This window comes from Primulina tabacum, chromosome 18 (genome assembly GCF_025594145.1).
Source record: "Primulina tabacum isolate GXHZ01 chromosome 18, ASM2559414v2, whole genome shotgun sequence".
Taxonomy (NCBI): Eukaryota; Viridiplantae; Streptophyta; class Magnoliopsida; order Lamiales; family Gesneriaceae; genus Primulina; species Primulina tabacum.
In genome coordinates this window covers 3,439,340-3,454,010 of record NC_134567.1, presented here as the reverse complement: position 1 = coordinate 3,454,010, position 14,671 = coordinate 3,439,340, and the positions used below count along the sequence as shown (strand labels likewise).

The window sequence follows — 14,671 nt, the reverse complement described above, 5'->3', positions numbered from 1 at the left end:
ATCACAACTAACATTACATCTACAAATATGAGGAAGTTGTGAATTTCAATACAACCAATACCAAATGTCTATAAACCACCAAATGGATTTGAAATTCATGGCTTCCTTCCACCCAAGCACAACCTAAAAGAAAATCATAGTAAAGGCAGATTCGCTCTTGATATTTATATTGATGCAGATTATGATGCAAGCTCCCCTGTTGACAGAAGATCTATCTCTGGCTACTGTATTTTCCTTTATGGAATCTCATAACATGGAGAAATAAGCACCACATCATTGTAGCAAGGTCAACTCGAAATATTTGAATTTCTTAAAATTAAGATGTAATTATTTCTCATTTTTGGAGATAAGACCCAATGTGGGAGCAACAGAAGAGGATGTCTGGGAAGATGGCAACATGTCCATTGATAGAAGAACCATACACCAAATTTGCATCAACTGAGCCTCTAAATCAACTCCATTTGAATTTCCATGCTGTACACAGTAAATCGATAAATGTTATCAAAGTTTATAGCGCAACAATAGATGGAAGCTCCTGCTCGATCTCAGGTTCTCCTTCGGAACCTTCGGCAAGCGTCTGTAATGTAGTAGAAACAATTGTCAGCTCATGTCAACATAGATCGAAATATGAAGGCATAAAAATGAGACCCTTTTACTCGTACGAACCTGTGAAACCTTAATCTTGTGTTGTGAAAGAAAGCGGTTGAGCGCCCCTTTGCCATAAAGGATCTTGGCACCCTTTACACGACCATCGTATCCAACCGACTCCTCATCCACTACAACAGACTCTATTATATCATCGCCTGTTCTAATATCAGGAATCTGAAAGATAAATCTTTCTTATTTCATTATTTCATGTAAACAGATCAGAAGAGAAAAAAACATGTAAAGGGCAAGAGATATATTCTATACAGTGAGATATGCACAGCGCTGGATCTACATATTTCCCGGATGAGATAACGAGGGAAGGGCAGTTCGGGGGATGAATCTTTAGAAAAATTACAAATAAAATTTTAATTTTTTTTCCTTTGAAGGGGAGAATTGTCCCCTCAGACCCTCACCCCCAGTAAATCTGTCCTAGGTATTGACATTGGGAGTCAAATATTGCAGAACTTGACTAACAAACCTCGTACATAGCATCCATCAATATGTTTTCTAGCATAGAACGCAAACCCCGAGCTCCAGTGTTCTTTGTTATTGCTTTCCTAGCGATTAATCTCAACGCATCTTCTGTGAAATGTAACTTCACCTAATAAACAAGAGCACAGTTTACAACTTCAAATTTTTGATCTAACGTTAAAAGATACTACTACTCTTCTGAGAAAAACAAGGAGAATTTTTATTACAATGAATCTGTTTTCACAGAAAATGGTCAATTAATGGAAGGGTAACCAAAACTTACTTCATTCATTTGGAACATCTTTTTGTACTGCTTTCCTAGCGCGTTTTTAGGCTCAGTTAAAACCTTAAAAACAAATTTAAACATCGTGTAGCAGTGTCACTAAAAGTAGATAAGTAAACACGAGCACGATTCATAATTCGTGTTTTACCTGAACTAGCTGATCCTCAGTAAGTGCAGCCAAGTTAACAAGGATAGGAAATCGTCCAACAAACTCGGGTATTAGCCCGTATGCTATTAGATCACTACTTTCAGCCTGAGAAAAAAACTTGTGCATCATTGAAATGTCTTCTAGCCTACAGTTGGAATCTATGCTCAAGAGAAAGATGCTATCCAGCTTACAGTTTCGAGCAATGATGATGTCACAGCAGCACTTGTTACAGTGCCAGTTCTCATGTTTGCACGTACGGGGGCACCAAAGCCGATGGAAGAATCATGACGTCTGCAAATACGTGAAAAATTGTAGGTTCCAATCCAAAACAAGAGGTAACAACATAGTTGTCAAAAGCGCAGTGAAGTGCACAGCTTGAGCAGCGCTTCAGTGCACTCCAAAAGCACACGGCTTCCATGAAGCGTGCGCTTGTTTGTGCTTCATAGAAAAAAACAGCTTTTTAGTTTTAAAAAATATGACAGATAATTCTCCTCTATTTATCACATTGCCTTTGCCTTTTGCCCTCACATTTTAATATTTGATACTTGGAAGATGAAAATGATAGATGACATAATATTTGATATCTCATGTTTAACTGATTTTATTTTTATTTTTTAAAAATATTTTATTTATTACATTTTACTTCCGTAAAGCGTGCGCTTCGCTTTGTATTTTAAGCCTCTCGACACCTGAGCGCTTTAATGCACCTTGCGCTTTTGACAACTACGGGTAACAACATTCATGGTATTTGGATTGATATAATAATATGACCTCTCTGAGATTGTTTTTTCCAAGTCAATAAAAGCACCTCCGCATATAAAGAGGATGTCTTTCGTGTCAATCTGCAAATAAAAAATTTATTGCTGTCACTAAGCTTCCAATTCACAAATCTCAAAGCAATTATTTTATTCAAATCATTCTTCCAAATGGTATGCTGTTCTGGTAGAAGGCATAAGACTGCAAGAAAGGTCGTTTTACTGTCAAAACATACCTGAATATTTTCACCTCTTGGATGCTTTCGAGCGCCTTTCTCTGGAACATTGACCACCTGATATGAAAAAAATTCATTAATCAGAATCAGGATTGAAAATAAATCAGGTTAAGATTATAAAACACTCTGGACTTGTTTGGTATTGTTTTGGGAGTTCAGACTGAAAAACTTCGGATAAATGTTTAGGAAAGTATTTTGGGGAAAGAAATTGCTGTTTTTTGTCTTGGAAAATAGATTTATCACATAGATGAAAAATCACCAATAGACTACTTCAGGTTCATCAAAGGGGGAAGTAAGTCAAAGCACTTACAGTCCCCTCCAGCATTTTCAATAGTGCTTGTTGGACACCTTCCCCAGACACGTCTCGACTAATGTTGATGCTCTCAGCCTATAGAGTCGAGAAAGAACAAGACACACAATACATCGAATTCAATATCAGCAGGCTTAGCATATGTAGATTGATGCATGATTTGGCAGCAATAATCTAGAACCTTTTTGGTGATCTTGTCAACTTCATCAATATAAACTATGCCTTGCTGTGCGGCTGCTACATTATAGTCTGCAACCTGAAACAGAGAACCAAGGCTAACATCACTTTCCATGATAAACTTATAGAATTGTAAATGATGTAGTTTACCATCTAATTAGGTACTAGAGTTTCACAAACACAAGTTGTAGCTAATGTGAACCAATGGCTCTAATGATAATCAGAATCAATAAAGAAAGTCTTCGTAAATAGAATAATAGTTCATGCAAATTCATTCTTCATCAGTGTTCTTAAAAATTATGCATGAACTTCGTAATTTGAATACCAACAAGTCTGATGTCACTGTGAGGAAACATGCAACATTAAATCATCAAACCATGTCAGAAAATCCATAATTTTCGACAACCCATTGAGCGAAAGTATAAAAGCGTAAAAATTGAACCAAATGATATCGTTTTCTGATTTCTGATCAATAAATGCAGGGAAAAAAATTATATAAAGTTGTTAAAGCTGACAAAAAATAAGGAAAATCAGATGCTTGTCACCAACTGTAGGGCATTGCAGACACACCAATACATATAAGAATCTACCCATACCCAAAAAACACATACAGATACAAAACAGCAATGCTTTTAGCTAGAAATTCATCACATTTAAATTATATCATGCAGAAAAGGAGTCAGAATAAGATTCCACTCCAACTAATAAAGAAAATAATATGCAACTCACCGTCAGAAGCTTGTATAGAATGGACTCCACATCTTCCCCAACATATCCTGCCTGCAAAATGAGATTTATCAGATTAAAGCCACAGAACAAGGATGTCATAAAATTCTGTAACACCATTGTAGCATTTGGTGAAATTGGTTTACATATACTGAGAAACCTCATTGATAAAAGGGGAAAAAAAGATTTCCAACTGCACTGCTCCCACAGACAATATGACAGACTATGTCCTGGGTGGTAACGACCCGATAAGCAAGGGCAACACATAGGTTCGATAAACAGGTGACTGTCAAAAGAACATTGCCATATAAAAATAAAAGATTAAACATCTTACCTGAGTAAGTGTAGTGGCATCAGCAATTACAAAGGGAACATTCACCAACCGCGCCAAAGTTTTGGCAAGTAGCGTCTTCCCTGTCCTTAAAATGATTTTAAAAGCACACAGTGAACTGATATTACTGGAAGAGAAAGACAGTGTTCAATATGAATAATCCGTCTATTGTCAAGCATAAAAACTGGGGATACCATAAAGAAACTGAACCATAAATTGAAATGATCCCAGATGATACACAAATCTAAGATCAACTATATTAAACAAAAACAATGTTTCAAAGTCCTATAATCCCTCATAAAAGCTAAATGCTTCGTATAAATTTTTGCTCACTGTCCATACACTGATTGTGAGTATTATAGGCCTGAATACAGATATATATGCACACATATATAAAACTTCGTAAACAATTCAAACACTGAATAAATTACCTGAACCTGTTGGCCCCATCAGAAGAATGTTGCTTTTCTCAAGCTCCACAATTTCATTATCTGTGACATCGGATTTATCACCGACCGTACTCCCTGCAGACCTAACTTTCAAGGTATAACACCAATATTAGATATATTCACTTTTAAGTAAAATTTTAAAGCAAAAACATACAGAATAAGTACACAGGTAAGAACTATGAAAACAACAAACAGCAACCGTTTACATAACTTTATAACCCCATAACATCAAAATCAGCTAATATCCACAGACAGGAGATAAACCAAGTTTTTTGATTAAGCTAATTTAATTTTAAAACCTATTAGAATTAGACTATAAACTGCACAACTGCACAAGAGTAGATCAGATGAAGCTGGATATCAAGAACAATCACCTTTGCAAAGAATCACTATATATTCTCTTGTAATGATTATAAACTGCTACAGAAAGAACCTGCATCCACAAAAGAATATTTAAAACAGAGTTGAAGTATCTAATCAAATATTTATTGCGAGTCACAAGTTGTAACATTTAAAAGTAAATATTTTTACCACCTCCAATTCGCCCCCTCCATTTTATACACAATACATATTTCAAGATATCAATCAGGAACGTAATCCTCAAATTCGAAAAATGAACAAGTTTGAAATATAACAGAGCTTATAACTACTTTTAAAAAAACAAATAAACCTTTTTAGCTCTTTCTTGTCCAATTACAAATTTGTCAAGTCCTCTGCATATCTCCTTCGGAGTGGGGAAATTTGGCCCCAAGTTGGACCCTCCCCAGCACTCATCTTTACTTTCTGACCCGAACCCTCCACCGGAGCCGGAATTCGGTCCATCTCTATCAGTCACCTGGATAAATTTTACCCCCGGCCTCACCACAATCCCATCCCTTCCCGCCCCAGGTGGCTGCCAGACCTCAGGTGGATCACCCTGAGAGCTAATATTCCGGATTTTCCTCCTATTCCTATGAAATTTCGTGAAATTCTTGCCACTGTCCACATATTCACCACGTAACGAAATGGGTTTGAATGAGGAGAAATTAAAGAGTGAGCTTGAGAGAAAATTATGATTATTGTGATAATTGCAATCATATCTGGAGCTCCTCTGGAAATGGTTGACCCGACCCGCGTGCATATGGTTTTGAATGAAGTGTCTGAACTGCGAGGCAGCAACAGAAGCTGTCTCTCTCGATGATTTCGACCTCAAAGCAGCGGCTGCCATGGCAGAATCTTCAAGTATAACAAAGAGGGGGAAACTAAAACTTCGTAAATAAATTATTTTTCAAGTCCAGATGAGAAATCCACACATATAAAAAGGCTGAAATTTGAAGTGGGTTCCAATTAGATTTATAAAATTAGGGATTAGTCCGGATAAATTAGAACCGAAACTGAAGATGATAAAAAGACTCGGAATGAAAAATTCGAGCACAAGTTTAGACAAAATAAAGGGGGGGATAATTGGATTGGTATCCAATCAAATTACCGTGATTTGGGAAATTCGATGGGTGAATTTTGGAGGAACCATGGCAAAGATTGGATTTTTAGGGTTCAAGATACGAACTTGGGGAAGAAAAGGGCAGTGGATGGATCGAGGGAAATCGTTGATTAATATCAGTGGAAAACTTTTGCCGGAAAATTACAAATCAAGGAAGATGACACATCGTTCAAGAATGTTTAACGCTGCCTGAAACGGTGTCGTTTTATGAAGGTTAAAGTGAGCATATTTAATTCAACCACTAATAAAGGAAGCACTAGCAAATGTGTAAATCCTGACTGTTACAAATTGTTTCTGGTATTTTCTATGTTATTATTTTATGTAAATTTAAATATATTTTATTTTAATTTAATAATTATCTTTAAAAACTTAAAGTGAATCATTTTTTTCTATGGTGGTTTCCGAGTTATAGATTTCTCAGATATCATTTCTATTAAAAATTAATATAATTATAGATTTTTCAGATATTATTTCTATTAAAAATTAATAAATTTTGAATTTAAAACAATTAGAAATTACATTTGGAAAAGAATCTGGTTTATTTTTATGATATTGTATTTTTTGTGGTTGCTTGTAATTATTATATTGTAAAATAAAAACAACATGATAATTGTAGAGTATGGAAAACGTAATATATAGAGGTTTTAACATCCTATCAATTTGATGTGGTGTAAATTAAATAAGGCGTTTCTATTAATTGATTAAAAATATAAATAAAATAAAATTAACAACACAAGGTTCCATGGTCTAGTGGTGAGAACATTGGACTCTGAATCCAGTAATAACCCGAGTTCAAATCTCGGTGGAAACCTCTGTGTTATTCTCCCTTTTTCTTCTATAATTTTTTTTTTTCGATTACTGATTTAAAGAGATTTTGTCGCATATTAATTAATCATTATAGGAAATAAGAATTGAGAATTCCACCAAATATAGAGAACAAAATTTCAAGACTTTTTTCAACCAAAATTTAACCTACTCTATGATAACCTTATCACGATAAAATTATTAATATTATATCAAGATATAATTTTGCACATATAAATATTTACATTCAAAATATTTCACCATGCTAAGCTGCGTACAATTTAAATTTAAACTTACTCAATGATGGTATGAGTTCTCTATAAATAGTAGTATTTGGGGTCCATAAGCATACACACCTAAAGTTACACAATATCATCAATTGTGAGTTTTGGAGTGCTTAGAAGACTCTCAAACAATCAGAACCCAAGAAATTTTCAAGGTATTCTTCATATGCAGTGACTGGAGGTAATATTTGATTCATTTTTCCCCATTCAGTATCATGTTACTAAGTTTAAACACATTAAGTTTAAACATTAATAAATTCTTAAATCTAGTATCAGAGCAAGGAAATTGGAAAAGAATCACCGGTCATTGTACAAAATTCCAACAAAATTTGATTTATAAAATAAATTCATAGAATTATTCAGCAATTGAAATAAACTCTCACTCTTCTCCATACACAACATTATTTCCTCATGAACACACATAGATGTTCGTCTCTCATCTTCACGATGTGTTCTCGCACATCTTTCATACTTGTAAGCATTAATGAAGGGAACTCCATTATTATGATGGTGGCAAAGGCCTTGTCTCAAGTTGCAAGTTTTTCATCAATTGCTTTAAGTAGGTCCTTGACGTTTTCATGGCCCTCAATCAAACCACGTATACCAATAGAGATCTTGGTCTTTATGAACATATCGTAAAGGCGATTAGATTGCTCTCACTTTATAAAGATCGACCTCATCAGGTTCCCTGAATTCATCTATGGCGGGTGGTTCGCTTTCCCTTATGGCATAGTCAATATCCATCTGTCCTATTTGAAAGAGAACTTTTTCCTTTCAGACTTTGTAATTATCCTCTTTGAGTTCGGGGATATCACAATTTATACCACGTAAATTAATAGGTTGCACTATAAGAAATTTAATAAACATGCTTATTACAAAAATATTTTGAGGAAATTTCATATTTTACCAATTTAAATCTTGTACAAAAGATATAGTGACATAAAACTTACATGTTGGATAAATTTTAAATTCAATTAGATTTTATGCAGTTTTATAATAAAACTTATCAAACTAATTTTTTTTAACTCACATGGACAAATTAAAAAAATATATTTTTAAATTTTATCCTAATTTATCACATAAATATAATAAAAGTCCGTGTAGGATAAAATTTTATTCTAATCCCATAATTAATTACAATTTTGTCCATAATGATTCAAATTCACTTAATGTATAATTTTTCATAATTAAATGTTATGTGGCAAAATCTTAATTATTTAAAATAATAGGGTTCACTGAACAAATTTTGGTTTCGCTTAATTTTTTATATAATAATTATTAATAACACAATAAATATTTTCCAAGAGTGCTCACAAGAAAGATTGGTAAGGTTAAAGCCTCTTTAAAAATCAAACTCCTTAGACAAAACAACGTTCTCATGAAGACTAGTGGCTTCTAATGCCTAGAATCAGCATATAATCAGTGAAGAACTCTCTCAGATCATGTTTTCATATGTATTTCATAATTATTATTACTTAATTATTCATATTATGGATCTTTATAAGCCAAAATTTTAAATTAATTTGTTAATAAAAATTTTGGATTTATAACTTAATATGAACAAGTTTTTCATTTGCATAATAAAATTTTAACATGATTTTTAATTGCATATAAGATAAGGAAATAAATCACAATATTTGACATATTTTATTCAAATAATGTAAACATGCAAAATATCAATGATTTTAAATATGTAAAATATCCATAATTTTGGAGAGACAATATTTCAAAAGTTCAAAATTTTAAAAATTTTGAAATTTAAAATATTGTAGCAGCCAAACAGTCCCTAAAATTTGAAATTCTTCAACTTACAAAAAACCTCGTTTTTCGAAAATCAGAACCCTAACCATACCCACCAAATCCGATCTTCAACGTCGCCACTTTCTCCGACCAAATGACCGACCACCGACCAACACCCATGGACGGTCGACCACTTCCATTCATCCTCTGCTCCCTTTTCGTCGTGATGTCGTCCGAAATTTGAAGAAACATCCTTAAATCGTGCAGAAGTATCGATCGTTTTCTTGCAGATTCTTGCCAATCCACAGCGATATACGGTCGGGTTTTAGTTCCATAAGAATTGGGACTTCTTGGTCTACCTTTTCCCTCCATAGTCATTCCTTGAATGGTTGAAGATCAATCAGAAATCGGCCAAAAACATACCTTAAAACACATAGATTGGAGGCACGATTTTTCGATCATAACGCTGACTTAGATCTCCGGCCAGTGGCTTAAGTTGGTCGCCCTGATGCGGGCTCTCGGTCGGTGAGGTTGATTTTAACGTTAGGATTTTTTTGTCCAGTTTGGGTTAAATTTAGAAAATTTAAAAATGTATTTTTTTTTCAAAAATTTTGCTCAATCATATCAGGAGCCTTGTTAATTCATAAAAACCAATATGCTTGTTCAAGCAGATATTAAAATATGTGTTATAAAAAAAAAGATTCATCTAATTGTGACACCAGATATTGAGACACATCTCCATAGAGGGGATTAAGATATTAGTAAATGAAAGAGTACCCAGTGCTTTGGATTTTATTAATTTTGAGACTTGTGTAGACTGCATTAAGGGTAAACAGCCCAACAAATCCAAAAAAATGTCAAAAGAATATCAAATTGTTAAAGATTGTTAATACATCTAATATATGTTGTCCACACATGGACATGCAAAGTTCGAAATATTTCATCACTTTCATTGATGATTAATCATGATACATGTATATCTACTTGATTTATAATAAGCACGAAGCGCTAGATGCCTTTAAAGTTTTTAAGACTGGAATAGAAAAAAATCTGATAAACAAATTAAGATCGATATGCCTGATAGATGTGGTTAATATTATGGTAGATACATTGAAAAATGACAAGCTTTTGGGTCATTTATGAAGTTTATTCAAGAAAATGGAATTGTTGCCCAATATACCATATCTGGTTCCTCGGACCAAAATGGTGTGGCTAAAAGAAGAAACCGAATTATAATAGACATGGTTAAGAGTATGATTAGTAACTCCAAACTTCTCAAGGCCTTGTGGATTGAAGCTCTTAAAACTACAATATAAATATTAAATCGAGTTCCAACTAAGATTGTCCCAAAGACGTCATTTGAATTATGGAAAGGTTGAAAACCGAGTTTTCAACATATACGCATAAGAGGATGATCGTCTGAAGTAAGAGTTTATAACCCACGAGAAGAAACTGAACCCAAGAACCATAAGTGAATATTTCATTGTGTATGCCGAAAAACCCAAGGGTTACAGATTATATTGTCCATCTCATAGAATTATAATTGTGGAATCAAGAAATGTGAAATTTCTTCAGGATGACTTGATTAGTGGAAATGATAATCTGCAAGATGTAATTCTTGAAGAAGGTCACATTAATAATCTACCCTCTTATTCAAGTGATCCATTGACTATTTTTCACATTCTTCAAGCCCCAACTAGTGATGGACAACCAATTGATCAAGATCTAGAAAATGCTAATGAAAATCTAGTCAATCAAAATGTTAATGTGGAAGAAGAAACAATTGTTGATGAAATAATTGTTCAAGAAGCTTCCCAAGATAACAACTTAAGAAGATATACTAGAATAAGAAAATCAGCAATACCTCGTAAATATATTGTATATATATGCAAGAATCGGACTTTAAATTAGGAGTAGAAAATTACCTTGATACGTTTCACAAACCATAAGTTGTTGTGAATCAAAATTATGGTATGATGACATGAAGGAAACAATGAATTTGATAGCATCAAATCGAGTCTGGGATTTTGTTCAGTTGTCTAATAGTGTGAGGACCATTAGATATAAGTGGGTCTTCAAAACAAAGAAAGATTGAATGGGCAAAGCATGACTCGTTGCTAAGAGATTCACCCAAAAGGAAGAAATCGATCATAATGAGACTTTTTCTTTTGTTTCTAAGAAATTTTCTCTTCGAATAATTATGACATTAGTTACACATTTTGACCTCGAGTTGCAACAAACGGAAGTAAAAACAACGTTTTTCGATTATGACATAGAGGAAGAGATTTATATGAAACAATCAGAAAGGTCTTCTTCTAATGATAGTGATCAATTGGTGTGCAAGCTTAAAAAATCTATATATGGATTGAAACAAGCATCTCGTTAGTTGTATCTAAAATCATGATGTTATCTCTTCATTTGGTTTCATAGAGAACATCATGGATCAATGTATATACCAGAAGGTCAGTGAGAGTAAGATTTGTTTCCTTATCCTTATATGTGGATGATATATTATTTGCAATCAATGATAAAAGATTGTTATATGAGGTAAAACAATTCCTATGTAAAAACTTTAATATAAAGGATAAATGTGACACATCTTATGTCATTGGCATCAAGGTGCATAGAGTAGATCTCAGGTTCGCACTAGACCTGACATAAAATATATAGTTGAAATGTTGGGATGTATCATAGTAATCTGAGTATGAACCACTGGAAAGCTGTAAACAAAGTGATGATGCACCTTCAATGGACCAAAGACTATATGCTTATATTCAGACGAACTGAGAATTTGGAAGTGGTTGATTACTTTGATTTAGAGTATGCCGGTTGAATTGATTCAAGAAAATCCACTTCAAGATATATTTTCTTGGTAGCTGGTGTAGTTGTATCTTGGAGAAACACAAAGCAGAGTTTGACCGCTACTTCTGCTATGGAGGTTGAGTTCGTATCTCGTTTTGAGGACAACTCACATGGTGTTTGGATGAAGAGTTTCATTTCAGGGCTTAGAATCATGGATTCAATTTCTAATTCATTGATATTATTTTGTGACAATTCAACTACTGTTTTTATGCCTAAGAATAACGAAAGTAGAAGTCGAAGCAAGCAGATTGATATTAAATATCTAGCTATAAGAGAACATGTTAAAGATAATACAATAGTTATCGTACACATTATCACTAATTTAATGATTGCTGATCCTTTGACCAAACACATGCCACCACATAAATTTAAGAATATGTAGAAAGTATGGGAATTGGTTCTTCTATATAATTTTGTTATAAGTACAAATTCAATTACTAATAAACATTGTTATGATATTTTTCTCATATTTGTTATTCGAGTACACATTCATTTATTTGAGAAATATCAGTAAAGTTGAATCTTGAATAAACATATGATTTATTCATTAAGTTATTTCTGAAACGTTCATTACTATTTTTTCTTAAAAATTACTAGAAATTTTTTTTTGTAAAAGTTTCGGCCGATCTACAATATACATACATATATATTTTAAAAATATTTTTGCACCATTTAAAATAACTCAATCAACTATTATTTGAAAATTCCAAAAAAAAAACTCAATTCAAAATGTAAAATCGTAAATCGTGAACCAAACCTAACTTTAACATTTTCAAAAATAATTTAACTCTAACATCATCTCAAAAACCCTCTCAAAAGCATCATAAATCATAAAATCTTAAAATATGTAAATCATTAGCATAAGTCATAAACGTAAGTGCGGAAAACTAGCGCTGGTCATCGGGTTGTGTGCATCTTCAGTCCAGCAAGATCAACCATCAAGTCCCTCAATAACATCAACATCATGCTCACCTGCATCGATCACACCTAATGAGTCTATTGACTCAGCAAACATTAACTATGATAACAATTAATACATATACAATCACATGCAACAGTGAAAATGCTTTTACTTAAAATAAATTTTCATGAACATGCATAAACTTAAACATTTTTTCTTTCATCATATACATTTCCCTTTTCATCATATACGTATACGTTTTCCTTTTATTGAATTTGGATCGTTAATTGTGACTTTCATATCAGCTGAAAGTCGATGGATCCATCTACGTGTAACCACAGTACTGGACGGCGGGGACATCAGCGACACTCTAACCCGTCAACTGAGCCTTGGCCTTACATATCATCATAATCATCGTATCATCGTATTAGTCACAATCACTTCACCTCATTCAACTTTTCATATTTTCATCACTTATAAAAATTCATGCACATATAAATCATTTTTCTTTTAAACCAAGTATGCATCATGTCTTTTAGCATTAACGTTTCGTCATATAATTTCATAAACATTTAAAATAAACATATTAAAATTATTTAGAACATTCAGGGCACTGCCAGGACGTATATCATTTTTCATGAGTAAAATGACTGGTCAAGCCTTGGTCGAGCCACGCGATCGCTTCCTCCTAGCCGAACCCTAGCGCATAAAGCATGGAATTTTCGTTCAAGCCTTGGCTCACTTACGGTCCAGCCCTTGTGCAGCCTTGCCTAGGCTCCTAAAACCCTCTTAAATTCATCTCTTTTTATTTACTTAGGATGGCAGCCCCTTTATGCATCATATACATGAGTTTTATATCATCAAAACATGAGTTATATGCATGTATGCCCATAAAAACGAAAACTAAACTTGTGCCACATATTTTTCATGCAAGGTTAATCAAATACACATAATATGGTGTGAAAGATGTTTTAAACAAAGTTAAGGCGTATCTTTACATTTATTACACACGAAAACATATGCGAAGAACGACGACGTAGAAACCCTAAGCTGCAATCCCCTCAAAACCGTGGCTTTTTCTTCAAAGTTCTCGGGTGATGTGTGCGGTGTGCTGATGAGAGTGTCCTAGTGTTTAGAGAGGGTTGGGGCGTGAGTTATGAGATGTGGAGAGGTAGGGTTTAGGCTTTTATTTTAATTAAAACTCCTAGTATAAGTTTAGGCTCATTGACATGGTATACTAGACTCATTAAGCACATTAGTTAATATTTAAAATATATTTTTTAGAAAAAGTTGTGAAAATGTTAGCCGAGTTCTCAAAAAGATCATATTTTCGTCGAAAATCGAATACCATTAAAAAATACGTCTCGGCATATAAAATCGCCTCAAAACACTCCATTTTCAAAAATACCATATATCATATTTTAAATAAATAAAAATATTTTTCCTTTTTCAGCTCTCGGTCTCCGCTCCTCGATCGCGTCTCGAATAAGCTTTAAAACATAGTTTTATGCATTCGTGTCGAAATGTGTATTTTAAATGTGTAAGCATGCACCCATATTTCATTAATGTCATTAAAATTATTTAATTAGTCATTTTCCATTTTTCCTAAATTTGCATGTAGTTAGATTACTTCATCGTATTTTGGACCTTATAATTTCAGTTCGAGAAACATAATACATCGTGATGTATGGAAAATAATATTCGTCTTTAGGAGACTTATCATCATGATTCGTGTATTTTGTTTATTCATTTGGTAATGATGAGATGTGTACGAGCCAAGTGAGAGAACGTTAGAAAGATGTGTTAATAATATCTAATCTTAGGTTAAGCTGCCCATATGATGATAATTTAAAGATTTAATTGATCCCTACACATATACAACTAAAATCACACAACGCCATCAATTGTAAATTTTGACTCGTTTGAAAGACTCAACAACCAGAAAAAAACCGAAAAATGTTCAAGGTGTTGCTTATATTCGACGACGAGGAGTCAATTTTTTCGTCTTCAGTATCATGTTATTAAGTTTAAAAATGAATAAATTATTACCACAATATTTTCTTTTG

The 14,671-nt window shown here is 33.3% G+C and overlaps 1 protein-coding gene and 1 non-coding gene across 2 annotated transcripts; one reads left to right on the top strand and one right to left on the bottom strand.

Moving 5' to 3' along the window:
* Nucleotides 1-292: 292 nt before the first annotated feature.
* On the bottom strand, nucleotides 293-6,199 carry LOC142532587 (CLP protease regulatory subunit CLPX1, mitochondrial). Its single transcript, XM_075638891.1, has 15 exons — nucleotides 5,205-6,199; nucleotides 4,909-4,967; nucleotides 4,517-4,617; nucleotides 4,089-4,168; nucleotides 3,758-3,808; nucleotides 3,033-3,107; nucleotides 2,852-2,929; nucleotides 2,542-2,598; nucleotides 2,322-2,392; nucleotides 1,742-1,841; nucleotides 1,551-1,655; nucleotides 1,403-1,465; nucleotides 1,127-1,249; nucleotides 667-822; nucleotides 293-577 (listed from the first exon to the last, which is right to left on the bottom strand). The coding sequence occupies exons 1-15, from the start codon at nucleotides 5,739-5,741 to the stop codon at nucleotides 509-511; spliced, it is 1,725 nt and encodes a 574-aa protein (XP_075495006.1). The 5' UTR covers nucleotides 5,742-6,199; the 3' UTR covers nucleotides 293-508.
* Nucleotides 6,200-6,750: 551 nt separating this feature from the next.
* TRNAQ-CUG (transfer RNA glutamine (anticodon CUG)) lies at nucleotides 6,751-6,826 on the top strand. Its single transcript has one exon. It is a non-coding gene; the product is annotated as a tRNA-Gln (tRNA).
* Nucleotides 6,827-14,671: the final 7,845 nt, after the last annotated feature.

What these genes read in the sequence shown, in the direction of transcription:
- LOC142532587 (XM_075638891.1), bottom strand. Translation starts at nt 5,741, where the DNA reads ATGGCAGCCGCTGCTTTGAGGTCGAAATCATCGAGAGAGACAGCTTCT. An exon ending in GATGGGGCCAACAGGTTCAG is followed by an intron (nt 4,169 to 4,516) that starts GTAATTTATTCA and finishes TTTTAAGGACAG; the next exon opens with GGAAGACGCTACTTGCCAAA. An exon ending in CAAGAGGTGAAAATATTCAG is followed by an intron (nt 2,393 to 2,541) that starts GTATGTTTTGAC and finishes TTTTATTTGCAG; the next exon opens with ATTGACACGAAAGACATCCT.